At 48.3% G+C, this 27,672-nt stretch overlaps 1 protein-coding gene across 1 annotated transcript in view; it reads left to right on the top strand.

The window, feature by feature from the left end:
- Positions 1-27,672, top strand: part of GALNT2 (polypeptide N-acetylgalactosaminyltransferase 2) — a 184,097-nt gene that overhangs the window by 132,442 nt on the left and 23,983 nt on the right. The window contains exons 4-8 of the mRNA XM_082854726.1: positions 15,608-15,706; positions 15,943-16,010; positions 16,275-16,340; positions 22,508-22,629; positions 24,713-24,800. Of these exons, the coding sequence (XP_082710852.1) occupies positions 15,608-15,706; positions 15,943-16,010; positions 16,275-16,340; positions 22,508-22,629; positions 24,713-24,800 (443 nt within the window). The remainder of the gene's footprint in view (positions 1-15,607; positions 15,707-15,942; positions 16,011-16,274; positions 16,341-22,507; positions 22,630-24,712; positions 24,801-27,672) is intronic.

Here is a 27,672-nt window from a genome sequence, read left to right as displayed (position 1 = left end):
CCCTTTTCAATCTGTAAAATTAAAAGTACAGACTTAAAATAACACTCATCTTTTTTAAATTTTTTATACAGCAGGTTCTTATTAGTTATCTGTTTTATACATTATGAGTGTGTATATGCCAATCCCACCACCGCCAACACTCATCTTAACTATATTGGATCAACCATGATTTCCTCCATCTGACGGTGATGAGAGAAGAGAAAATTCATGTCTTTGGAAATTCAGTCTGTTAAAAAAGGAAATATCCCAATAGGAATATCGCACTTGGGTTCAAAGTTTTCTGTTATTCAGTGTTGATTTCTTTTGATTCTTGCGTTCCTGTATTCATTCTGCAAGGATTTGAGTGCTTGCCGTGTGACAGGTATTTTTCTGGTCACTGGGGAAACAGCAATGAACAAAACTGGTAAAAAATCTCTGCCTTTATAGAGCTTACAGTGAGGGAGTGAACGTAGAAGAGAATAAAATAGATGATCAAATTATATGGAACAAGACAATGTTAAATGCAATAGAGAGGAAATTAGGATGGAGGTCACGGAGCGTGCAGGTCAAGGTCGAGGGTCCAATAATAGGTGGTGAGCACAGCAAAAGGAGCAACCAGCAAAATGAAAGAACAACCGACAGGAAATATGTGCAAATCATGTGTCTGATAAGGGGTTAATACCCAAAACATAAAAAGAACTCATGTAACTCAATGGCAAAAAAAAAAAAAAAAAATCCTATTAAAAAATGGGCGGAGGGGCTTCCCTGGTGGCGCAGTGGTTGAGAGTCCGCCTGCCGATGCAGGGGACACGGGTTCGTGCCCCTGGTCCGGGAAGATCCCACATGCCGCGGAGCGGCTGGGCCCGTGAGCCATGGCCGCTGAGCCTGCGCGTCTGGAGCCTGTGCTCCGCAACGGGAGACTCCACAACAGTGAGAGGCCCACACACCGCAAAAAAAAAGGGCAAAGGACCTGAATAGACATCTTTCCAATGAAGACATACAGATGACCAACAGGTACATGAAAAGGTGCTCAACATCACTAATCATCAGGGAAATGCAAATCAAAACCACAATGAGATACCTCACACCTCAGATTGGCTTTCATCGAAAAGACCAGAGATAACAAGTATTGGTGAGTTTGCGGAGAAAAGGGAACCCTTGTGCACTGTTGGTGGGAATGTAGACTGGTGCAGCCACTCTGAAAAACGCATGGAGTTCCCTCCAAAAATTAAAAATGGAACTACCATAGAACCCAGCAATTCCACTCCTGGGTATACATCCAAAGGCAACGAAATCACTGTCTCAAAGAGATAATCTGAACCCCCGTGTTCATTGCAGCATATTTATAATAGCCAAGACATGGAAGCAACCTAAATGTCCATTGATGGATGAAAGGATAAAGAAAGCGTTACATTCTCACACACACACACACACACACACACACACACACACACACACACACACACACAATATGGGATGTTATTCAGCCGTAAAAAGCAAGAAATCTGCTATTTGTGACTACATGGATGGACCTTGAGGGCATTATGCTAAGTGACATAATTCAGACAGAGAAAAACAAATATTGTATGATCTCACTTATATGTGGACTCTTAAAAAAAAAAAACTCATAGTAAAAGAGATCAGATTTGGTTACCAGAGGCAGGGGTAGAAGGCGGAGGAATTGGATAAAGGTGATCACAAGGTACAAACTTCCATTTATAAGATAAACAAGTTCTGGGGATGTGATGTAGTTAACACTGCCATGCGGTATATTTGAAAGAGTAGATCCTTCCTGAACTGTCTCCTGTATCCTCCAGTAGTTAGATGCATGTCGTTTTATATAAACAACACGATACTGCATTTGCTGTTGGGCAGCCTGCTTTTTTCACTCAGTACTACATAGGGAACATTTTAAATCTAGCTTTCTTTTTAATTAATTTATTTTTGGCTGCGTTGGGTCTTCCGTTTGCTGCACGCGGGCTCTCTCTAGTTGCGGCAAGCGGGGGCTACTCGTTGTTGTGGTGCGCGGGCTTCTCATTGCGGTGGCTTCTCTTGTTGTCCCTGGGTCAATCGATATTTGATGGGTGTTTTTTTTAAAGGCCAGTAGTGTCTGTCATTGTTTCAGAAATTCAGAATCTACGCATTAAACCAACCTGATTAACTGCATTCAAAACCTCTTGATTCTTATTACCGTCCGCTTGACAGGAGAGTTTGAAGTACCTGCTGCAATTTTGTGACACCTGCTTATTTCTGAGTGTTTGCTGGATATGTTTGAATACAGTGATTTGGGGAATAGAAATTATATTGTGTACCTTATTAGCATAGAATGACTCTCTGGCATTGCATCTAGTGTTTTCCTTTTCTCTATATGTTTTACTTTTAAAAAAAAATTTTTTTTCCACACTGCACAGCATGCGGGATCTTAGTTCCCTGACCAGGGATCGAACCCGCGCCCCCTGCATTGGGAGCACAGAGTCTTAGTCGCTGGACCACCAGGGAAGTCCCGTTTTTGTCTTCTGTGAGATTCAGTTTTTGGGTGTCATTTTGATTTAGGTTTGCCTCTTGTAAGCAACCTAGTGGTGTATTTTTATTTTTAGATCAACGTGACAGTCTGAAGTTTAATAGGACAAAACTATTTTCATGTTTGGTCTTTAATTTTTTTATGTCATTCTACTTTTTCCTGCTTCCTTGCTTTTTCTACCATTTTCATTCTTATCTTAATGGAAAATGTGTTCTTCTTTGTTGGTCCTTAGTTTTGTTAGTTTTTTTTTTTTCTCCAGGGGTTAAGAAAGTTTGTTTCCTACATTTAATTCAACTAGTTGCAATTTTTCATGTTTACAAAAATTCAACAAAAACATTGAAAATTAGAGAAATGTTGGTTTAATGCTAAGAATAAATACCAAGAATAAAACAATATATATTTTAAAGGGAAGAATGAATATGTTTATACTTTCTCCCACCCACTTTCTGGTCTTATTGATTTATCTGGAGTTAGATACTGTTTATTGTTAAAATTACATTTTATGTAATTATTTAACAAAATTATATTTTATATAAGTATCTTCTTTTAAGAAATTTTTCATTTGTATAAACATATTTACACACGTCTACTAGACTATACTGCTGAAATAGTTTTAATGCATCCTAACATTTTATGTCATAAGTTGAGTTCTTGGGTTGGTTTATTTAGTTATTTATTTTGAGAGTAGATCTTCACGTGGTTTTTCAGATGGCTCAGATAATGGAAACACTTTCCTGGCTTGCTTACCTGAGAACTACTTTCCATTCCCTTCATACGAGAATGGTAAATTCACAGCGCATAGAATTGTTGCGGCGGGTCTGTTTTTCCTTTGAAACTGTGTATACGTTGTTCCACTGTTTTCTGTTTAGTTCTGTCACTGAGAAGCCTGAAGCCATTTCTGATTTTGTTCGTTTATTTTATTCTATCAGTTAGGATACTTAAAGCAAAAAAGACATTAAATTGTTTAACATGAAGTCTGGAGGTCGTCCTCTAAGGCTGCTTCAACTGGACTGGGAACTCTTTCTGATTCCCTTACCATCCTCTTCCGCATTTTGGGTTCTCTGCCTCATCCTTTTTGCCTCGTGTGGTTGCAAGAAGGCTGCCATAGCTCCATGCATCATGGTCACTTTCAAGGCAGGAAGCAAGGGGGTCAGAAATGGCCTTTTCTTTAGTGACTCTCTGCTTTTATTAGCAAAATCCATCTTTTCTGGACGCCCCCTGCAGACTTTCTGTTACTGTTCATTGGCCAGAACTAAGTCATGGTTATTTGTGACCATGACAGGGTCTAGGGAAAGGAGTTTGTCTTTGACCAAGCGGGACTCGCCTCTGGGGCTCTGCAATTCACCGAAAACATCTGTAAGAAAGGACCGAGAGGGGAATGATTTTTGTGTTGCCAAGATAGGTGTACTCTTATTCAGGTGTGTACAGAAGAAATTCCACGACGTTACAGAGTCAGAAGCACCGAACATACATCGGTAACTGTCAGTGTCGGGGAGCGTTTATCAAATAACCTTATCATTCTGTCATTAACTAGAAGTTAATTTTTTTTTTCCTGAGAGTCCAAAAGGATGCAGTTACACTTGACATGAGCAAAGTCTAAAGGAACCAAACATCATCCTGGCTTTTGTTGGAGTGGATGGGATCATGCCATGCCAAGTCAAGTGCTGGGTGTTTGTTTCTTTCTATGGAACCCTGATAGGCCGGGGCCAAGGAGGGGAGTTAAAGTAGTCACTCTTTTGCTTCCAGTTTACATCCTGTATCAATACTTATACGGTGACAGGATGATCTGTTTGCCTTTCGTCCTTGTGAGGAAATGGGTCCAATGCAACCTTTGATTACCAATAACAGTGTCATTAAGTGAAAAGTTGATCTTTGTACAACAAGCAAAAACATAGAGCAGGGGCTTCCCTGGTGGCACAGTGGTTAAGAATCCCCCTGCCAATGCAGGGAACACAGGTTCGAGTCCTGGTCTGGGAAGTCCCACATGCCGCAGAGCAACTAAGCCCATGTGCCACAGCTAGTGAGCCCACGTGCCACAACTACTGAAGCCCGTGTGCCTAGAGCCTGTGCTCCGCAACAAGAGAATCCACCGCCATGAGAAGCCCACGCACTGCAACGAAGAGTAGCCCCTGATCACCGCTACTAGAGAAAGCCCGTACGCAGCAACAAAGACCCAACACAGCCAAAAATAAATAAAAATAAAATAAATTTATTATTAAAAAAACAGCAACATAGTGCAGTTCACTATCTTTGAAAAGTACCCAGAAGCATCATCCTTGGCAGTATGTCGGCGTGCTTAAAAGTCAGAACCACTGCTAAGTGGCCACACAAAGTCAGTTATTTGACTCGGGTTTGCAGGGAGGACTGAAAGAGAAAGACGCAGGGCAGAGAAGAAAGCCCCTGACTAAGTCCCAGAGGGGCTCTGTTGAGACAGCAGGGAGCACGTCTCTTCACAGCAGTGCAGAGAGCAGCTTGGAAACCCCAGTGCGCGGTCCGGAAGGGAGACTGAGGCTCCGAGAGATGCCCCGAGTCTGAGTCTGGGGGTGGGGGCAGGGACCCGCGGCTCTCATCATGCCGAGAGGGCGGCTCCCGGCATCGGGAGGGATGAGAGGCTCGAGCACTGGGTGGCCTCTCTGCACTGACCCCACCCCCGGCGGTGAGCCGGAGGTCCTGCCTGAAGTGAGCTTGGAGGGAATAGGAAGTTCAGATGGCCTCATCCACGGCTGTTATTTTCACAACTTTCAATAGCCCTTGACTCTTGAAAAAGTTTTCAGTTAAAATTTAGTGTCTGTAAAACTGGAGGCAAAAGGGCAGGTGATGCTTGTTGAAGGAGAAAACCTCTCTCTTTCACCAAAAGGTGCTGGCTGAAAGCAGCAAGTGGAAACCCAACGTCCGCCCCCTCGGGGCGAGGGGAGGACCCTGTGTGTTCAGGGTGGTGTGTGTTTTCCACGGCTGGTGCTGCAGTGACTGCGCAGCAATGAGCCCGTGCTCGGGACTGTCCGCTGTCCTTTCAGCCTCTGGAGCCCTTGGCTTTTCCAGGGGATCGGAGGACTTCAAAGGGAGAGCAGTAAGTACGACAGGCTCCCGTTTCTGGTGTCTCGGGAAGGGTAGGTCCTTGGTTTAAGAAGACACTCCCGTGTCAGACACAGCACAGGGCACCAGAACGCGACTTCAGACGGAGAATTTCAGAGTGAGACAGACCTGCCGTGATTCCTGGGGCTTGCTGAAATCTCCTGACAACTGGGTTTTTAAGAAGCTTAATTTCAGATGGGTCCTGCAGAGGTTTTAAAATATCTTAGGATTTGGTTCTCTTCCATTTTAAAAGACCTCTGTAGAATAAGCTCTTTAGCTATTAGGACTGATCAGAAATTAGTTGATTAGGTGGAATATTATGTCATCATCACTGTTTGAAGGATTATTAAGAGTGTATTTTAATTAAATGAACATTATACAACAGCTGTTAGCCTTCTTTTTTTTCCTTCCTGCTTTGTTTCAATTTTAATTCCATTTCCAACTCCCATTTTATCCCCCGGCCCGCCCATCCTCCCCAGACCCTCCAGAGCAAACGTCCCATGGAGATGGCAGTGTGAAACCGACCCCTTGTCTTCCTTGTGGTCGGAGCAGAGGTACCTGAGGTCGAGGCTCTGAGGATTCTTCCTGCTCGGAAGAGCAGAGAGGGGTGGCCAGGTTCAGGTGCATGGCCCGTTGCTGTGAATCCAGCCTCCAGCTGTGACTTGGTCTCCTTCCAAAGGGCCCTGAGTGCTGGGGCCTTATTCAAAGGCCTTAGGCCCGACTCTAGGTGGGAGGGCTTGAGGGGTGCAGCACAGGGAGGGAGCTTCTAAAGCTCAGCTCCCCAGGCATCACCCAGACCTACTGACGTGGGCAGAGCCCAGGCATCTGCATGTTAATAACATGCTGCTGGGAGAGTCTGGCACTCACAAACTGTCCGAGCTTTGTGGTGACCGTGAGTCCATGCCAGGGCAGCTGGCAGAGCAGGGCGTTCCCTGCTGAGGAGTCTGCCCAGCCCATGGTTGGCTCCACAGCTTGTATGGGAAGTTCCACCTCCTGTGGGGACAGCTGTGTCCGGCTACCAGGACACAATCACTCAAACAGCAGCCCTGCCCCTTTCTTCCTTTGAAAAGGAAATCATGTCAGCATTCCCTGGGGGTGAGGGAAGGGAGCAGAAGGTGCATTCGGGGCCTCATCTGGGTCACCTGCTGCTCAGAGCCTGCCTCCCAGGGTCCCTGTGTGGTAACACCCCTACACACACCTCCATGTACAAGCAGGGGGCAGAGAGCCTGAGAAGTGACAGTCTACTTCGATTGGTTCTTTATTTTTTTTAAAATTTATTTATTTTTGGCTGCGCTGGGTCTTAGTTGCTGCACGCGGGCTTTCTCTAGTTGCGGCGAGCGGGGGCTACTCTTTGTTGCGGTGCTCGGGCTTCTCATTGCGGTGGCTTCTCTTGTTGTGGAGCACGGGCTCTAGGCGTGAGGACTCAACAGTTGTGGCATGCGGGTTCAGTAGTTGTAGCACACGGGCACAGTAGTTGTGGCACACGGGCTCAGTAGTTGTGGCTCGCGGGCTCTAGAGCGCAGGCTCGGTAGTTGTGGCGCACAGGCTTAGTTGCTTCGCGGCATGCAGGATCTTCCCGGACCAGGGCCCACGCCCATGTACCCTGCACTGGCAGGCGGATTCCTAACCACTGTGCAACCCGGGAAGCCCTCTTTTGGCTTTTGAACCCTCCTGGCCCCACCGTCTGAGCTTGACCCCCACACGAGCCCTTTTGGTTTGTCTCACCTGGACTGAGGGTACACGTGGAGACTGGCACCTTTTCAGGTGCTGGGTCTGCTGGAGAGACCGAGGTCAGAGCAGCCCAGAGCTCTGTTTGCTGTCCATCTCCCCAGGCACTGCCCTACGTGTGTACCTTGGTGCAGGGCAGAGGCAGGTGCCACGTCGCTCTTTCCCAGAGTTAAAGCTACTCATTACACCTACTGGCACCTCTCCCCGGTTCACCCTACCCTCCTCTCTGTTGAGTACAGAACTGCCTTTGTTTCTCCAGTGATTGAATTCAGTTGGATTTAAAGCCATAGGGCAGCTCTGTGAATCAAGAAGTTACAAAGAAAAACAAAAAACCAGGGTAAACCTCAAAATAGATGGAAGGACGTAATGAAGGAAAAAAAAAAATTAATGAACTAGCAAAATAAGAAACAATAAGAGGATAATATAAAGCTTGATTTTCAAAAATTAGAAATCTCTGAGAATACTGATAAAAATAAAAACTACAATTAAAAAATATCAGGAAGGCTTCCCTGGTGGCTCAGTGGTTAAGAATCTGCCTGCCGATGCGGGGGACACAGGTTCGATCCCTGGTGTGGGAAGATCCCACGTGCCGCAGAGCATCTAAGCCCGTGTGCCACAACTACTGAGCCTGCACTCTAGAGCCCGTGAGCCACAACTGCTGAGCCCACGTGCCACAACTACTGAAGCCCACACGCCTAGAGCCCGTGCTCGGCAACAAGAGAAGCCACCCGCACCACAATGAGAAGCCCGCGCACCACAACGAAGAGCAGCCCCTGCTCGCCCCAACTAGAGAAAGCCCGAGCAGCAATGAAGACCCAACGCAGCCAAAAATTAATTAATTAACTATAAATAATATCAGGAATAAAAGAACAAATGTAACTATAGGTAGAGTTTGTAAGGATCATAAGAAAATTGTAAGCATACTTTTATGCAAATATAATACATTTAAAAACTTATATGGAATGCTTAATTTTCTAGGAACATGAAAATTACCAGAGTCATTCAAGAAATAGAAAACTATGAAGACATACAATCCATGAAAGACATTTTCAGCGATAAAAAGTTTGCCTTCCCGGGTTCACAAGGCTCACGTGGGTTTGCATAGGACACAGACTGTTTTAGAGAGTTTGTAGGAAAAGAGGGAGAGCTGCCCTGTTTGCTTCTTGAGAACAGGAGTGCCTTGCTGTGAAACTGGAAAAAGAAAGTAGGAGAACAGAAAATTGTAGCTCAATGACTGTTATGGTTATAGATTGAAAAAATTCAAAGCCAAATACTAGCATATCTAACATAGCTCTATTTGTTTTAAAAAAAGCCATAGCCAAGTAGAGTTTATTTTAGGAATGCAAGAATGATAGAACAGCAGGAGATGTATTAATATAGTATTCTTTCTCAACGGATTAAAGGAGAAAAGCTATATGATCCCCCTAATAGATGCAAGGGGGAAAAAATCATAAAATTTAGCACTTGTAAGGGAATTTCCTTAAGCTGATTAAAGGTGTCTGTAAAACATCTGTGGCAAACATTACACGTCATGAGAATCTAATTGCATTCACCTTGAAGATGGGACCAGGGCAAGGGTGCTCTCTACCACCTTTTTTATTGCATGTTGTGTTGCACGCCATGAGCAGTGCCTTATTAAGACAAGAACCGCAGACGTAGAAGTGTAAAGCAAAGGACAAAATGTGGATGAATTGATGAATGGAAAAATCCAAGAGAACCTACAAATTCTCAGAACTAAGAGAGCTCAGTGAGGTCGCTGAGTGCAGGGTCCACAGCCACAAGCCAGGGCCAGCAGTAGCCTGTGAGCAAATGTAAGAGGAGAGACCCCGTGCACTGTAGCAACAGGGCTGTGAGGCCCTTAAGAGCAAGTGCCACACAAGATGTGTAAGGCTTTTATGGAGAAAATCAGATAATTACAAAACATAACTGAAGGACGTTAAAAAAACAATATTATAAAGAAATGATTATAATAATTCCCTTCAAATTAATCTATCTATTCAGTGCAGTATCATACAGTGCTTAAAGACCTGATCCTTAAACTCATAAGGAAAAGCGGATGGCCACAAATAGCCCGTAAAGTTTTGAGGAACACCACATGGAGATCAGCTTACCTGTCAGATGTGAAGGTCGACTTCAGAGCCACAGCCAGGCAGCAGTGGGGGACGAGTACAGAGAGACGCACAGAGCAGGAGGGGACCAGGGGTCAGCGTACACACATAAAATGTGGTGCGACAGCAGTGACAGCACAAGTCGGCAATGACGTAGTAAACGGTTAAACGACACTGGGACAACAGGCTAGCCATATGGGAAAAAATGAGATTACTTAGTCATACCATTCATAAAAATATGTCTAGGCAGGTAGATGGGTAACCTCAATGTGAAAAGCATTTGTAAAAGTTAAAATATTTGGAAGAAAACCTACTAAATTATATTAGAGACCTTAGGTTAGAAACCCTTTTTCTGAACATTACCCCAGGGCCACAGTTTGAGAAACCAAAATTTAAAAATATGTTTGACAGAAGACATCTTAAACAGAATTACAGGGTCTGCCACAGACTTGAAGATTTTTGCAGTGCATATGGCTGACAAAGGATACTATCCAGAATATATAAATTCCTATCATCAAATAATAATGATGGGGCTTCCCTGGTGGCTCAGTGGTTGAGAGTCTGCCTGCCAGTGCAGGAGACACGGGTTTGAGCCCCGGTCTGGGAGGATCCCACATGCCGCGGAGCAACTAGGCCCGTGAGCCACAACTACTGAGGCTGCGCGTCTGGAGCCCGTGCTCCGCAACAAGAGAGGCCGCGATAGTGAGGCCCGCGCACCGCGATGAAGAGTGGCCCCCGCTCACCTCAACTAGAGAAAGCCCTCGCACAGAAATGAAGACCCAACACAGCCAAAAAAAAAAATAAATAAATTTATTAAAATAATAACAATAATAATGATGTAAAAACCTAACAGAAAGTGGACAAGGGTATGAGCAGGCAGTTAACAGAAGAAACTATCTAATCATCTCATAAACATATGAAAAGATGTGTGCCCTCGCTAGTAATCAGGGAAATGAAAATTAGAATAATAAGAGGCTATTTCATACCAACCTGGTGGGCACAGTGTAAAAATCTGATGCTATCAAGAGATGGTTAGAATATGGAGCCGTGTGAACCCTTGTGGATGAGATGAAGCTGGGAACAGCCTTTGGAGATCAGCTTGCTGAAGCCAGTAAATCTAGTAGTCCTCCCTGTGGGCAAATGATGCAGAGAAACCTTCTCACATATGTAAAAAGACAGTGTCCATGGCTGCATTATTCCTAACAGAGAGAAACTGGCCATCAGCAGAAAGGGATTGGATGTGGTGTGTTCCTACAAGGGACAGCTGTGCAGCAGTGGGTGTGAATGAAATAGAGCCGTGCATGTCAAGACAGGTACATTCCCAAAGGCGGAGAAGCAAAGCACAGTGCAGTGTCCCCCATACACGTTTTGAATATATGCAGAACACGGCTCTATGTTATTTGTGAAGATGTACACATGTAGTTCGTTGAAGACATACATAGGAATACTGATGTACCAAATTTAGGGTAGTGGTTACCGCTGGTGAAGATGGGATTTGAGGTGGGAAGGACATCCCAGGCCTACAACTATTACGTGTCAGGTTTTGTTTCATTTTAAAATCTGAATCGGGGACTTCCCTGGCTGTCCAGTGGTTAAGAATCTGCCTTCCAGTGAAGGGGGTGCAGGTTCGATCCCTGGTCAGGGAACTAAGATCCCACATGCCGCAGGGCATCTGAGCCCACGTGCCATGACTACTGAGCCCACGCGTGCGCCTCAACTAGAGAGAAGACCGCAATGAAGAGCCCCACGTGCCGCAACGAAGACCCAGTGCAGCCAGAAAAAAAACCAGTTCTTTGTGGCACTCTCAATAACAGTAAAATAAAACTTTGAAACATGCTAAGAGAAAAATCTACATCAAATGCCAAGGTTGCAAAATATTAAGATTTGAAAAAGCTGAGTGGAGGGTGCATGGGCACTTGTATAACATCTTATAGGTTTTTTTGTTTTGTTTTGTTTTGTTTGCGGTACGCGTGCCTCTCACTGCTGTGGCCTCTCCCGTGGCGGAGCACAGGCTCCGGATGCGCAGGCTCAGCGGCCATGGCTCACGGTCCCAGCCGCTCCGCGGCATGTGGGATCCTCCCGGACCGGGGCACGAACCCGTGTCCCCTGCATCGGCAGGCAGACTCCCAACCACTGTGCCACCAGGGAAGCCCCATCTTCTGGGTTTTATGTTTGAAATATCTTGCACACGTAACCACGATGATGGGGGTGACGACCTGGGCAAAACAGGCCACAGGACGTTCGTTACCACACTGAGTTGATCACGACCCAAGACTTGATCCTTAGCTTTGTGAACCCAGGGAAATACATTTTTATTTTTTTGCTTGTTTATTTTTTTCCTCCATGCTTTGCTTTGCTTTGTTTTGTTGTCAGCAAATGAAAGCTAAATTTTCTCTCAGGGGCAGACTCAAACTAAAATCATAGGCTGAATGAATCCAGAATGCCTGTTTAATAATTTGTAAAGAGAAATGCATGTGACAGCAACCGGAACCTTGAAAAACCGTGACTGATCCTGGCGTCTCCCCTTGAGGTGTCTCCTGGGAAGCTGAGACATGGTGGGAAGACCTGCTGTGGGTGCGCAGTAAGAAGTCACTGCCGTGGAGCCTGACACTCAGGGTCCCCATTTGCCAGAGGTTTCCTCCTATGGGGGACTCCAGAGCATGGTCAGAACGCAGGCTGGGTATTGAATGCTTAGGGTCGCGGGGTCTACACGCCCCTCTCTGGGGACCCTGCTGGCTTAGAGGGGTGGGAAGGATGCCTAGGTAACCCCCACAGGCACTGTTGGCACACAGCTGCCACATGCGTATGGTAACCCTCATTAGGACGACAGGGACCTTTCCAGTATTCAGAGTCCTTCTTCGCTATTTGATTGTCCCAACAACCAGGCAAGATTGTAAGGACCAGGCCTCCCCGGTGGTCCAGTGGTTAAGACTCTGTGCTTCCACTGCAGGGGGCGTGGGTTCGATCCCTGTTCGGGGGACTAACATCCCACATGCCACACAGTGTGGTCAAAAAATTTTTTTTTTAATTTAAAACAAAAAAGAAGAATAACATTAAAAAGAAAAGATTGACAGGGATGAAGTGCCTCGGATCACTCAGTTACCAAGGCTACCACAGGCCGGATGAGCTGGGGTGGGGCTGGGGAGGCACCCTGGGGGCGTGGCGTAGAGGGTGTGTTTCTGTGCCCCTCTCCACACCACGGAGCAGCCTTCCACCATATTAAACGGAGCCTCTCGCTTCCCAGTCTGAGGACGTGTGTTTGATTGTGTCATCAGTGTCTCGACCAACCGCAAGTGTAGCATCTGCGTCAGAGACAAGCCTCCCCGGTTTCGTTCTGCACCCCGAGGGCTCAGGAGCTCCCTGCACTTGATGTCCGCTGATGGAGAATTCAGCTTTGATGGCCATCTAGTCTCAGAGGAATGTAAAGCTAAATTAGAGATTTTAAAAAAGTCACTGTGTCCAGTTTTTTCAAGTCCCCATTTGACTGGACAGGGAGTTACCAGAATGACCCTTGGAAACCCAAGTGAACTTGACCCAAAGCCCATCTTCAGCGTCACGCTGCTTCAGCCGCATCATGTGGGAGGGAGAACAGAACTGACTGCAGACTCTCCTTGATGCCGACTCCAAATAAACCCCAGCTTCTGTCAGTTCCCAAAGAAGCTCAGGGATGAAGGTGCCCCGGCAGCCAGCTCCCCTGGCAGGTTTCTATAGCAGGCGGGTGTTCTTCCCCCAGCTCCGGAGCAGAGAATTCTGCTTGGCAGGGACAGCGCTCTTTACATGCAAGATTTATTCCGTTTCTTTTTAAAGAAATTCTTCAAATACCACCCTCCCCTTTTATCTTGGCACAGTGTATGGACTTAGGATCCGAATTCATATACTAAAGCTGTAACACTCAGACTCATGGGGTGTAAGATACTCCTCAGTCTTTACTTGTCATCCCTCTTTACCTTAGGAATGGGATATACCTCTGAAATTTCCTCATTGCCAGTTCCTAGCAAAACTAGGTGCCTGATGCCCTGTGTTATGGAATTTTAATAAAACGATGTGAATGCAGCAGCCCTGTGTGTTCTGAAAAATGTTTCCAGAGCCCCTTGAGAATTCCAAGTGCTTGGAGATGAGGCTTCCTGCAGAGAAACGGAAAATGCGAGAATAGGACCTGATTGGATCGGCTGAGTTTACTATGATTTGAGCCTGAAAAATGCTGCCTTCTCTCCTTTTGATCCTCACGTGGCCTCTCCAGCCCGAGCTCAGCTCAGCCCTCGCCACCGGGTGGGTTGGGGCCTGATTGCAGAGGGCGTCCCATTCTGGGGTTCTTACTTCATTAGCATTACAAGATTGGGTTCTTGGGAATGACATTCGTTGGGAATTTGTTTACAGTTGAACCTTGCAGCGTCTTACTTATTACTTCCTTAATCTAACAATTGGCGGATTCTTGAAATTAAAAAACAACAACAACAAAAACCCAGCCTTATCAGTCTACTTGTCGTTAAATACTTAGCCGTCAGGAGCTAGAATGATCAACAACAGTAATTCCAGAATTCTTTCTTTTCCCAAACAACAGCGACTGGTATATTACGTTGTTTTCTCGTGGTTAATTAAAATCCAGCTATCCACATAACTGACATAAACAAAAGAAGCCCATTTTGTGATCTGACCTAATTGCTTTTTAATTTTGCTGCTTTTCTTGTTCATTTTCAAAATTTGCTCTGAAGTAGTTTTACCAGTCACGAGGGAAAATCAGTGTCTGTTGACTGTCTTCCTCTGAGGCGCAGCTGAGCACCAAAGATTTTTTTTTTAATCTTTCTCCTTTTCCTACTGATTTCCCATTTAAGATAGATACCTTTAATTCTGGGAGCAGATCACTTACAGCTGTGGTCAATTCCATTAAGAGCTAAGGAGTAAAACAAGTTCTTGAAAATGTATTGGCCCCATGGAAGGTTTTCCAGCTTCTCCAGTGGAAACCACTGAAGTGATACCTGGGCAGGGTCCCCCAGATGGTGAGTGCAGCCTGGAGGGACCACGTCCTGGGCGCCGGCTGGTGTTCCCTACCTTACTGCAGGCAAGACCGTCACCTTCTCCACCTTGGGTACAAAATTACTGGTTGAGAACTGCTTCCAGAGGCCAAAGATACTTTAGCTGTCCGCCCCACCCCTTCCCCCTCCCGGCTTCAGTAGTACCAGCAGCCTGGTAACTCCCTGAATGCACTCACGCCACGACTTGACTGTTCACAGACGTCCTCGTGAGCTGTGAGCCCTCCCAGGGGTCTTGTTCTCTCATGGGAGCATCACCTCGACACCGGCATGCTCTTCAAGTTCATGGAGCCTTCAGGGGATTGAAGGGTCCCTTCATGATGGGTTCTGCAGAGCCCAGTCTCCCTTTACTAGTCCTTTCTGTCGCCTAGTGGGTGATGCCTCAGCATCTTCAGCCTAGGGCTATAGCATCCTGTGTTTTCAAGCAGCCATTTACGGCCCTGGCAGCCTTGTGTCTGTCTGCAGGGACCAGACGTGACAAGTGCCTGTTGTGATCTGCCCGTAGTTTGCAGGCCTGAATCAGCTTTATTCAGAGCGGTCCTGGGTTCTTTCAGTACTGCCGCAAGTGGAAGGGGGAGCCGACGGGCTCAGGTGCCCACCCATCCTTCCCTCGCTCGCAGCAGCCTGCACCGCTGTCACCTATGTGGTGTGGACGCGGTCTGGCGAGGTGAGGGGCGTGTGTCCTGCATTCCAGGATCGGGGGCGCCGTCAGTGGGGTAGTGCCAGGTACCACATGCAACTTTGGGAAGAATCCCAGCGGTTCACGTGCTTGCTGCAGGCAAAGTAGGAAACGAGAAAAGAGCAGCGGTGCACAGTTGGTTCCACCGCTCAGAAATAACCACTGTGAACTGTGAAAAGCACATCCGTAGAGGTGTATCTGCATGTGAGACTAAATGGGCTTTCACTGTTTTGAAACACACTTTTTTTTCAACATGTTAGAAAGATGTTCTCAATATGTTACTTTTCACTGAAATCTCTCATCTTTTAAAATGTTGCTCTGGTTGTGTTTTTCTGTGTCCTTATGTGCCGTTGTCGCCGTATCTCGGAATAGGCCAGGGCCCCCTGCAGACGACAGGTCCACCCCGAGTGCCCGTCCTGCAGGGCCACCTGCCCACACTGTTGGGGGCGCGCCGGGCTCGTCGTTCAGGTCACTCTTTCTCCTCCTTCAGGTGTCAGCGGAAGCAGTGGCGGGTAGATCTGCCGGCCACCAGCGTGGTGATCACGTTTCACAACGAAGCCAGGTCGGCCTTGCTGAGAACAGTGGTCAGGTGAGGCCAGCGGCTGCCATCTGTTGCCACCCGTTGCCGCTTATGCGGGCAGGGGACGTCCCCCGGCAGGGATGCTGAACGAGGGCCGGATCCCCAGCACAGCCGGGCTGGGGCTGTCTTTGGGGGTGCAGACAGGGCACCTGACTGTGCAGCCCCGCAGGGGCCAAGGGGTGAGAATTGCACACCCCAGTCATAGCCTGAAAGGCCTGCAGCTTTATCTTTCTGCCTTTCCTCAGCGTGCTTAAGAAAAGCCCACCCCGCCTGATAAAAGAAATCATTTTGGTGGACGACTACAGCAATGACCGTAAGTAGAGACCGATTGCCCCCCCCCCCCGCCACCAAGCATCCCCCTCCGTCTGGCCCTCTGGACCCAAGCCTTCCTGGGCTGCGGGTGCTAAGCACAAGTTTCAAGAAAAGGCCAGAAGTAGGGGCCGCAGAAAGAGGGTGCCTCTCTGATGCCCCGAGGGGCTCACCAGCCCGAAGGTGATGGAGAATCACTGTCCCTGCCCACCGAGCCCTCCGTTAGTTCACTTGAGGTTCAAAAGCTTTGCTTCTTTTCTTTTCCTAGCGGAAGACGGGGCGCTCTTGGGGAAAATTGAGAAAGTGCGAGTTCTCAGGAATGATCGGCGAGAAGGTAAGACTTTTCTCAATTCAGTACCAAGACAGTTGAATTCTGACTTTTCCTGAGCCCAGTAATAATGTGAAGAAGCGTTTCAGCTCCAAGAACAATGAATTGTCTCGTGTTTTGTCTGCCTTCCTCCAACAGAGCCTCTTGGGAGCCTCTCCCAGCAACCCTAGGAAGGATATCGAAAGCTTAACTAATTGAAATTGTTTGTGCACCAGGGCAATAGTTCAACTTACGCTTTTATTTATGTATTTAGAAAACTGGCTTCTCTCTTTCTTTCACAACCTACGAAGTCTTATCAGTCCCATGAGTACTAGGATTTAGAAGAAAAACAGAGATTTAGCAATGAGAACTTTAATGACTCCATGCTGCAGGCATCTGATAAAATAACTGGAGTTCCAGTTTGACAGCCTGCCCAAGGTGAACCATCAAAAACAAGGGAAAGCCCACCAGCGTTACGTGCTTACTGGATTTTGCAAATGCCAGCCTCGAAACCTGATGTCAGTCTTGTCTTTGCTGGAGCTGGGCTCATCGAGCCCACTTTATTGGTAGTTATAAGAGAAGCTCCAGAGAGGAAAGCATTACTTTGAAGTGTCTGGAAAGGAAGCCGGACTCGTAATGTAATTAACATCCAGCGCATCCATGCTGGTACAGAGCTGGTGGCTGGATTCTCAGCTCCTCCGGGGTCCTGAGAAATCTTTCTGTAGGAAAATGGCAGAGCTTTAAAACATGTGCCGTTTTTGCTGTTTGAGGCTGACTGTTGATCTTGGAGTGGTGGCTGTGCCGTTTGGTCAGCGAACATTGTCTTTCTTCTGGTCCCCTGTGCAATCCAGCTGGAGTCGGGAAATACAGTTTTTCTTAGCAAGAATCTAATCAGCCAGTAAAGTGGGTGAGCCCGTTAGGGCGATGTCATCAACACCATATTTTAACCAACTAAGGTCATCAATCCAGATGTTCAACATGCATAAACAATGGGGTCAGCCTTTCCCCTAAGCAAGCTGTTTGCTGGACTCACATCTGCCCCCGAAGCTGAGATTAAACCAGAATCTTGCATTGTATTTGCCCCTAAAGAAACTACATGATAACTTGTTGAATTCAAACCCAAAGTGTCTGCTGGCACAGGGGAAAAAAAGAAGATGAGGCGGGAGGAGGAAATAAAAGAAAGAAATTAGCTTTCATGTGGGCATTTTGTAACTGACAAACCATGTGCTAGCTTTCAGAGAGGGGCTTTAACCTGCTTAGAAATCAAAAGCAGTCCTTCTAAATATAAATTTGCATTTGCTTTACGTTAGGCTGTTCTTGTGGGTAAGAACCCACATTGAGGCATTGTTTTGGGAAGGAATGAAGAGAGGCAGTTGTGGGAAGCCAGATTATGGTAGAACTATATGGAACAAGTGAGGAGTGTGACAGTCGAGTGAGAAAATGCACACACACAAATGTATGTGTGCTTGTGTATCCCAAACAGTTAAACATATACACAAATGCTCATAGCAATGCTACTAGGTGACAGAGAAAATCAGTTGCATAAAATCATGGCCTTGGGTTCATTTAGTGTTGGGGATTTAATTGTGCCAGCGATTCTTAACCTGGCTATTCATTACAATCACTTGGGGAATTTAAAAAAAGACCATGGGGCTTCCCTGGTGGCGCAGTGGTTGAGAGTCCGCCTGCCGATGCAGGGGACACGGGTTCTGTGCCCCGGTCCGGGAGGATCCCATATGCCGCGGAGTGGCTGGGTCCGTGAGCTATGGCCGCTGAGCCTGCGCATCCGGAGACTGTGCTCCACAACGGGAGGGGCCACAACAGTGAGAGGCCCGCATACCGCAAAAAAATAATAATAATAATTAAAAAAATAAAAGAAGACCATGCCTTGACCCGACCCACAATTGAATAAAAATTTTTGTTTTTCTAGGGGTGGGGCCTGGACATCTGCATTTCAATAATACTGATGTACTTTGAAGGTTGAAAGCCTAGTCCTTCTTGTTGTGCAGATGGACATATTAAAGCTGAAAGAGGTTAAGTGTCTTTTTCAAGGTCATCCAGCTATTTAATAATGGTAGTGGAGCCAAAACCGTGTTCATAGGCCAAGTTCTCTATTTGTCCTGTGTGCTTTTTATTCCTCCATTCCCACTGTCCTGCCTGATTAATTTATTGTTTCCAGTTTATTGAGATGTAATTGACATATAACACTATGTGAGATGTACAACATAATGATTTGATACATGCATATATTGTGAAGTGATCACCACACTAAGTTTTTTGGTTTTTTTTTTTGTGTGTGTGTGGTACGTGGGCCTCTCACTGTTGCGGCCTCTCCCGCTGTGGAGCACAGGCTCCGGACGCGCAGGCTCAGCGGCCATGGCTCACGGGCCCAGCCGCTCTGCGGTATGTGGGATCTTCCCGGACCGGGGCACGAGCCTGTGTCCCCTGCATCAGCAGGTGGACTCTCAACCACTGCGCCACTAGGGAAGCCCTACTTTTAATTTTTGAAGACCCTCCATACTGTTCTCCATAGTGGCTGCACCAATTTACATTCCCACCAACATTGCACAAGGGTTCTCCTTTCTCCACATCGTCACCAACACCTGGTATCTCTTGTCTTTTGATGACAGCCATTCTGACAAGTGTGAGGTGATATCTTATTGTAGTTTTGGTTTGAAGCCCCTGATGATTAGTGATGTTGAGCACCTTTTCATGGACCTGTTGTCCATTTATATGTCTTCTTTGGAAAAAAAAGTCTTTAAATTCCTCTGCCCATTTTTAATCTGATTATTTTGCTTTTGTTTTTGTTTTTGCTGTTGAGTTGTATGAGTTCTTTATACATTTTGGATATTAATGCCTTATCAGTTATATGATTTGTAAATACTTTCTCCCATTCCATAGTTGCCTTTTCATTTTGTGAATACTTTTTTTTGCTCTGCAGAAGCTTTTTAGTTTGATGTAATCCCATTTGTTTACTTTTGCTTTTGCTACCTTTGCTTTGGTGTCAAATTAAAAAAATTATTGCCAGCACTGATGTCAAGGAGCTTACCTATATTTTCTTCTAGGACTTTTATGGTTTCAGGTCTTAACGTTCAAGTCTCTAATCCATTTTGAGTTTATTTTTGTGTGTGTTGTAAGATAGGGGTCCAGTTTCATTTTTTTGCATGTGTCCAGTTTTCCAACACCATTTATTGAAGAGACTATCCTTTCCCCACTGTATATTCTTGGTTCCTTTGTTGTAAATTAATGGCCATATGTGTGTGTGTTTATTTCTGGGCTCTCCATTTATCCCATTGATCTATGTGCCTGTTTTTATGCCAAGGCCATACTGTTTTGATTACTATAGCTTTGTAATGTAGTTTGAAGTGATGTTTTGTGGTTTTTTAGTGTTCCATTTTGAATTTTCTCGTAGCTTTTTAGCTATACATTTCTTTTAGTGGCTTCTCTGAGGATTACAACATGCATCTTTAACTTATAACAGTCTATTTAGAGTCCATACAACTTTACCTTAAATGTAAGACCTTGCAACGGTTTTAATTCCATTTCTGTTCCCTGTCCTGTATACTGCTGTTGTCATGTGGTTTCCTTCATATGTTGTTAATGATGGTTTAAACCCCACAGTGCAGTGTTAAAATGTTTGCTTTAAATAATCAATTATAAAGAAATTAGAATGTATAAATGGACTCTAAAATTTATCCTCGTATTTTTCATTTCTAGTATCTTCATTTTTTCCCACAGATTCAGGTTTCCATCTAGTGTCATTTCCTTTCAGCCCAGAGAACGTTTAGAACTTTATTTTTTCTTGTAGGCAATAAAATCTCTCAATTTCTGTTTATCTGAAAAGTCTTTCTTTCTCCTTTATTGCTGAAGAGTATTTTCTCTGAATGGAATTCTGAGTTGACTGTTAGTTTTTCTTTCAGCACTCTGAAAATGTCATTCCAATGTCTTCTGGCCTCTGTTTTTCTGTTTAGAATGTAGCTGTCAGCTTATTGTTGATTCCCTGTGTGTTATGGGTTGTTTCCTCTCACTGATTTCCAGATTGTCTCTTTATCTTTAGTTTTTAGCAGTTTGACTGTGACTTGCCTAGATTTGATTTGCTTTTTATTTATCCTGCTCCAGGTTTGCTGATCCCTTTGAATATGTAAGTTGAAGTTTTCACCAAATTTGGGAACTTTTTGGCCTTTTATTTCTTCATATATTGTTTTATGCCTCATTCTTGGACTCTAGATGCACATATGATATACCACTTGATATTGTCCATAGGTTACTCAGGCTTTTTTTCTCTTTCAGTATTTTTTCTCTGTTCACCAGACGGATCAATCTCTATTGATCCACCTTCAAGTTCACTGGTCCTTCTGACATCTCTAATCTGCTGTTATGCGCCGTCAGTGAATTCTTTCATTTCAGAAAATTGCAGTTTTCAGTTTTGGAATATCCATTTAATTCTTGTGGTTTTCATTTCTCTGCTGAGATTCCCCATGTTTGCTCATTCCAATGATCATTTCCTTGGAGTTCTTGGGTATAGTTATCATAATAGCTGCTTTAAAATCCTCATCTGTTAATTTCACTCTGCGTCATCTCGGAGTGAGTTTCTATTGACGTTTTTTTCTCTTGCATACGCATCACATTTTTCTCTTCTCTTGTCTACTAATTTTTTAAATTTTATATTGGATATTGTGAATGGTATGTTGTAGAGACACTGGATTCTGTTATCTTTCTCTAGGGTGTTGATCTTTGTTATACTGGGCAATTAAATTACCAGCTCATGACTTTGAACTTGTGTAGGCTTGTCTTTATACTTTGAAAGCGTATGTGTATCTTGGATGAATCCCTTATTCCTGAGACGTAGTCCGTATTCCTAAATGTGTTCCCTCTGGAGTTTCTGTAGAAGTGAGGTGTTTGCCAAGTCCTTCTAGGCACAACTCAATTGCCAAAAATTGTGTCCCTGATTCCAGCTGAAATCTTAGTTCTTTCTGTCTTCTAATTGTTTCTCTTCATGGACTCCTTGGGGTCTCCCCTGTGCCTGCAGGCTCAGGCGTCCGCCAAGGATTTAAGGGCAGTTATCACCAGATTTGGGACTTAGCTCCTTCCCAGGATCTCCTCCTTCTGTTTCCAGCCACTCTCCAGCCCCAAACTCTACCCTCTGACGCCTCAAGCCAAAAAAGGCTGCCCTGCAGTGGATTTGGAGAGTAACATCGGGGGCAAATACCATGTTTCCAGGGATTTCACTCTGTGATTTTCTTCTTTTAAGGGTTGAATGCCCCCTAGGTTCTGCCTGCCCTCGGCCACTCTAGCCCTTTCCTATAGTTGCATTTTCTATTTTGCTCAGTTTATACTTGTTCTCTGAGAGAGGGTTTGCCTATTACAAGCTGCTCCGTAATACCAGAACTAGAAATCGTTGCCCTTTTTCCTACTCTGTCATGCAGCTCTTTAAGAACCATGGAAAACCCTTCCTGACCCCTGTGCTGCATAAAGAACTCACAACACCGTCCTTACCGGTTGTGAATAATCTCACATCTCCACGGATAGATAAAAGCCCCGCATACACAGCAGAAGCCACTTATGACCACACCATCTAGTGATGAATATTACTATGTGTGATAATAAACAATGATATCACTAACAGATCACAGCTATATAAACTGTGTGATGTGACCAACAGTGTTACTAATTTTGTGTAAAAGCCAAACAACTGGGCTTCATCATTTATGTTAATTTGGCTCGTGATGAGTCTTAGAACACACAGATACTCACAACACTGTTATCATGAAATTATCACCATTAAATTTGGCCCCCTTAGCACTTAAAGTGTCTGGGTGACACGTGCCTTAGCCCAGTTAATTAGAAAACTCTGTTGCTGTGTCAGAGGAGAGTAGTTTTAGAAGTTCCACATTTCCGTTGCTTGATAAAGGAGACTTCAGTTATGTCAAAGCCTTCCTCGTAAGGCAGTAGTTCCAAGCTGTTTTCTCAGTCATCCAATTAACTTAAAAAACAAAAGGTCCTGACAGAACTCTTACCTGGGTAAACTGCAAGGCGGTATTGATCCCTCCATGCACGTTGGCGATAAACTCCGTGCCCGGCAAGAGGGCTGCGTGGGGAGGTGTCGGTGCAGGCGCTGGGGGTACAGTTCTTGTTTGTTTTTCTCGTGTTCCCTGGGCATTCCCCCGCGACGTGTTTTTGACCTCACTCCACAGGCCTGATGCGCTCACGGGTGCGGGGGGCCGACGCGGCCCAGGCCAAGGTCCTGACGTTCCTGGACAGCCACTGCGAGTGCAACGAGTACTGGCTGGAGCCCCTCCTGGAGAGGGTGGCCGAGGTGAGGATGCGGGCCAGAGGAAGGGCCTCTGTGTGCGACATGGTCCTACGAGGATTTTATCCTCCACGGGAATCTATCAATAGGGGAAATTCATTTGTCAGGTAGGAGGCCAGGGTCAGCAGGGGCTACGACAGCCCTTCCCCTAGGGGGGTCTTCCTTCCCTGCCTGAAGCTTTGCACTGACTCTCGGAGCTCAGAGGGGGCAGAGAGCTGAGGACAGAGGCCGCGGGGCCCCAGCCCGGCCGCGCTGCCCTGAGACCCAGGCTGCGGCCCGTGGGGAGGGGCAGAGCCCCAGCCACACAGGGGCGCGTGAGGCTGTCAGCTGGCCGAGATTGTGCATCTTCGCCTTCTAGAAACATCACCACTAGTGTGACCTGTGGCCTCTTGTGACGGCTCTCTCGCCTTCTGCTTGCTTTATTGACTTTCTTTCCCCCCTACTAAGAAAGCACTTCCTGGAGACAGTAAAGTAGATGTAATGAAAGTACTAGAGAAATAGTAAAGTCATTCTTTTTGCACCATAGCAGGGATCGCGGTTGGACAGTGAGTCCTGAGACATGAATAAGACAAACTACTAGTGCTGTGACCCTCACGTTCACTGCCGTTTACTGAGCGCTAACTACCTGCTGGATGCTTTACACGTTACCTTAATCCAGGGTTTCGCCCCCATTTGACAGTTGAGGGAACTGGGGTTCAGGGAACTTTAATCACTTAACCAAAACTCATACAGGGGGCAGAGCCCAGGCTGCAAAGTGGGATTCGCTGAGTCCCTCCCTGAGTCCTCCCACACACACACGCATGCCCATCCCGGGGGCCCTGTCCCCGGCTACTCACTCCACCAGGCTGTGCGTCCCAGGGACGCAGAGGCGAAATGAAAGCTGTCAGGATACCCGGGCACGTGGAGGCGGCGTGCTTCGTGGTCAGACTGTCAGGGTTATTTAAACAGCCCCCCACCTCCTAAAGAAAGAATGGGAGGAGTTGAGAATGGTCATTCTCCCTCATTCTAGTCCCATCAAAAGAGATCAAAATAAAGGGCGTGGACTTGGACGTGGGGCAGTTGACGATCTGCGGCACCATCCCAGGCTGAGCCGGGCGTGGAGGACGTCACCCTCTGCGCTTGGGGCTGCACGCTGTAAACCTGCCCCTGGTGGTGGCTGAACTTTCCCTCTGTTCTCTGAGCGGGGTCCTCTGACGTGTATGTTCTTAGCTCCGCTTGCCCTGTTCCTAATTTGTTTCTCGAAGTCTTTCTCTGGCTGATTCAGGTTCTTGGCGTGGCTCAGGGAAGCGTCACCCTTGTGTCCCCTGTCAGCGTGGGGCAGAGTTCCTCCCCAGCACCAACTAGCCCGGTTTAAAGAGGGCAGGAGAGTTCAAAGGTCTTGTGTTCACAGACTCTAACCAGAGCAGCGACAGTGTGGCCTAAAGAAAGGCCTCAGCCTAAGGGAATGTTTTGTGTTGGGTGGAACCGCGGGTAAGACAGACTCGGGCTCCGGGTTCTCTAGTCAGTTCGGTCACCCGTCCGCTGTGATGCGGTTGGAGCCTCTACACCACACTCGGCTCCCAGGCCCGGGGTCGCATCTGTGTGGGCGTCGCAGCCGTGAGTCCTTTCCTGGGGCTTCCTGCAGCTCACACATTACTGGTGTTTAAGTACAGCCGAGCTTAGATCCTGTTAGAATGAAAGTTCCTCCATGGTTGAGGTTTGACATTTGGGAAAACACTAAATAAAACACTCCAGTCTCACACTGGCGCGCTCTGAGAACTCCTTCTTTGGAATTAATAAAAATTGACATTTGCTCCTGGCTGTTTGGGGGGAAAAAAAAACAACTCAGGAAGGGTCCCGGGAGAGGCTCTCAGCCAGTGAACACCCGCAGGGCGGCCCCGTGCGCTCGGGCGCCTCCTGGGGGGCAGCGTCCTCTGCGCCCCCGACACCCAGCGCAGCGCAGGGCTGCAGGTGCCCAGCCGGGCCCCCCAGGGCGTGGGGTGGCAGGGGACCGGCGCGGCCGTCTCCCCGTGAGCGGTGACGCTCAGGCCTCCGCCTGTGCGGGTCCCGGCTGCCTCTGACACCTGCTGTTGCCTTCGCTGCCTTGCAGGACAGGACCCGCGTCGTGTCCCCCATCATCGACGTCATCAACATGGACAACTTTCAGTACGTGGGCGCGTCTGCGGACTTAAAAGGCGGTAGGTGCTGCGCGGGTCCCAGGGACGGCGACGGCGCCTGCACGCGGCCGAGCCGGGCCGCGGCCAAGAGCGCCCCTGTGTTTAGCTGGGGGGGTTCACCAGGGGACAGAAACGGCCTTGCCTCCCCTAGACGGTAGGCGTGGTTCCCGTCCCTGGCACCGGCTTGGCGTACGGAGCCGGTGTGGAGACGCCAGGCCGATGGGGGTCTGCCCTCTCCACCCTCCCCCTCACCGCAGCGTCCGTCGCCTGCTGGAAGCCCATCCGCCCCGCTCACCCGTGACTCCTGGGCCCCGAGGCCTGCAGAGCGCAGCCCTCCCGCGGCCTGGCTGTCGGCCTCTCCTGCCCGCCGGCCACCCACGTCCCGCCGTGGTGGAGCCTTTCTGGGGAACCTTTATCTGAATGACCCTGCCAGTTTCCGGGGGTCCTCGCGGCTCAAGTGTGACCCCTCAAACCCTCGCGCCGCGGGGTCCCACAGTGATTTGTCTGGTACTCTCTTTACCTTCTTCAAACTTCACATTGAAGGCCCCAAAGAGCTTTGCTCCCGCAGGCCGCACCGGCCAGCGTTTGCCGTGTTAGAAGGCAAGGCTGAGAGCGGTGAGAGCGCCAGGCGACGCAGCCACGTGGGCGCCGCCCGTCCTGCAGCTTCCGGAACGCTCCTTCCTGCACGGCGGAAAAACGAGATTGAAAGGGGCCTGTAGAGCCTTAGCATAAACTGAAAGCAGTTTTAACGTCACACACCCGCTGAAAGGGCCTGAGGGCCCCAGGGGCTCCTGGACCCCAGCTGGGGAAACCGTGTTCTCGCGAGGAGCTTCACGAAGCTGCTGGGCGCACGGGAGTCCCGCTAGCCCTGCCTGGGGAGCTTCTACTGTTGTCCCTGTGACCCCGGGACTGTGTGTACGTGGGGGTGACCTGTGTCCCCGGGACTCTGTGTACGTGGGGGTGACCTGTGTCCCCGGGACTGAGTGTACGTGGGGGTGACCTGTGTCCCCGGGACTGAGTGTACGTGGGGGTGACCTGTGTCCCCGGGACTGAGTGTACGTGGGGGTGACCTGTGTCCCCGGGACTGTGTGTACGTGGGGGTGACCTGTGTCCCCGGGACTGAGTGTACGTGGGGGTGACCTGTGTCCCCGGGACTCTGTGTACGTGGGGGTGACCTGTGTCCCTGGGGACTGTGTGTACGTGGGGGTGACCTGTGGCCCCAGGCTCCCCTGTGTCCGAGGGACTGTGTGTACGTGGGGGTGACCTGTGTCCCCGGGACTGTCTGTACGTGGGGGTGACCTGTGTCCCCGGGACTGTGTGTACGTGGGGGTGACCTGTAGCCCCAGGCTCCCCTGTGTCCCAGGGACTGTGTATGGGGGTGACCTGTGTCCCCGGGACTCTGTGTACGTGGGGGTGACCTCTGTCCCCGGGGACTCTGTGTACGTGGGGGTGACCTGTGTCCCCGGGACTCTGTGTATGTGGGGGTGACCTGTTTCCCCGGGACTCTGTGTACGTGGGGGTGACCTGTGTCCCTGGGGACTGTGTGTACATGGGGGTGACCTGTGGCCCCAGGCTCCCCTGTGTCCCAGGGACTGTGTGTACGTGGGGGTGACCTGTGTCCCCGGGACTGTCTGTACGTGGGGGTGACCTGTGTCCCCGGGACTCTGTGTACGTGAGGGTGACCTGTGTCCCCGGGACTGTGTGTACATGGGGGTGACCTGTAGCCCCAGGCTCCCCTGTGTCCCAGGGACTGTGTGTGTATGGGGGTGACCTGTGTCCCTGGGGACTGTGTGTACGTGGGGGTGACCTCTGTCCCCGGGACTGTGTGTACGTGGGGGTGACCTCTGTCCCCGGGACTGTGTGTACGTGGGGGTGACCTCTGTCCCCGGGACTCTGTGTACGTGGGGGTGACCTGTGTCCCCGGGACTGTGTGTACATGCGGGTGACCTGTAGCCCCAGGCTCCCCTGTGTCCCAGGGACTGTGTGTGTATGGGGGTGACCTGTGTCCCCAGGACTCTGTACGTGGGGGTGACCTGTGTCCCTGGGACTGTGTGTATATGGGGGTGACCTGTGGCCCCAGGCTCCCCTGTGTCCCAGGGACTGTGTGTGTATGGGGGTGACCTGTAACCCCAGGCTCCCCTGTGTCCCAGGGACTGTGTGTGTATGGGGGTGACCTGTGGCCCCAGGCTCCCCTGTGTCCCAGGGACTGTGTGTGTATGGGGGTGACCTGTAGCCCCAGGCTCCCCTGTGTCCCAGGGACTGTGTGTGTATGGGGGTGATGTGTGGCCCCAGGGCTCCCACACAGCCCAGTAAATGCCTCATGCTCTGAATCTCAGCTGGCCGGCAGCCTTGCCTCCCAGACCTTGGCTGAGAGCCAAGAATTCAGCAAACCTGCTGTAGAGAGAGATATAAAGGAGATGTCAGAGCCTTTACCTTCCGTGTGTAATTTATTCACTATTGATTTTTCATACCTGAGATGAGTGAACCCTTTTTCCAGCATCCTAGCAGCCCTGTTTCTTTCTCTAAAATGAGGGGCTTCTTTTCCCATCTCCAACATTTTGAGCTGATTAGGAGACGAACTGTTCCAGACAGACACACAGACTGAGGGTCAACTGACATCCAAAAAAGAACACAGTAGAACCGTGACCTTGGACGGAACCTCAGAAATCAGAACCCTGGGACTGGCCAGGGAGGCCCGGGCTCTGGTGCCTCTTTCAGGCGGTGGTGCCACGGGAGCTGTTATTCCTCTGCCCGTCGGCGTCCCTGTCTGAGAAACAGGTTGATAATAGTGCAGGCGCACAGGGCGGCCGGCAGAGGGCAGGGCTGTGACCAGGCAGCTCCCCAGAGGCCTCTGGCCGGGCCGTCATGCTGGGAGGACGCACTTAGGTTGGGA

This window comes from Leucopleurus acutus (genome assembly GCF_964270905.1).
Source record: "Leucopleurus acutus genome assembly, chromosome: 14".
Classification (NCBI taxonomy): Eukaryota; Metazoa; Chordata; class Mammalia; order Artiodactyla; family Delphinidae; genus Leucopleurus; species Leucopleurus acutus.
Note: the sequence above shows the minus strand (reverse complement) of the source record. Positions and strands in the feature narration are given on the sequence as shown.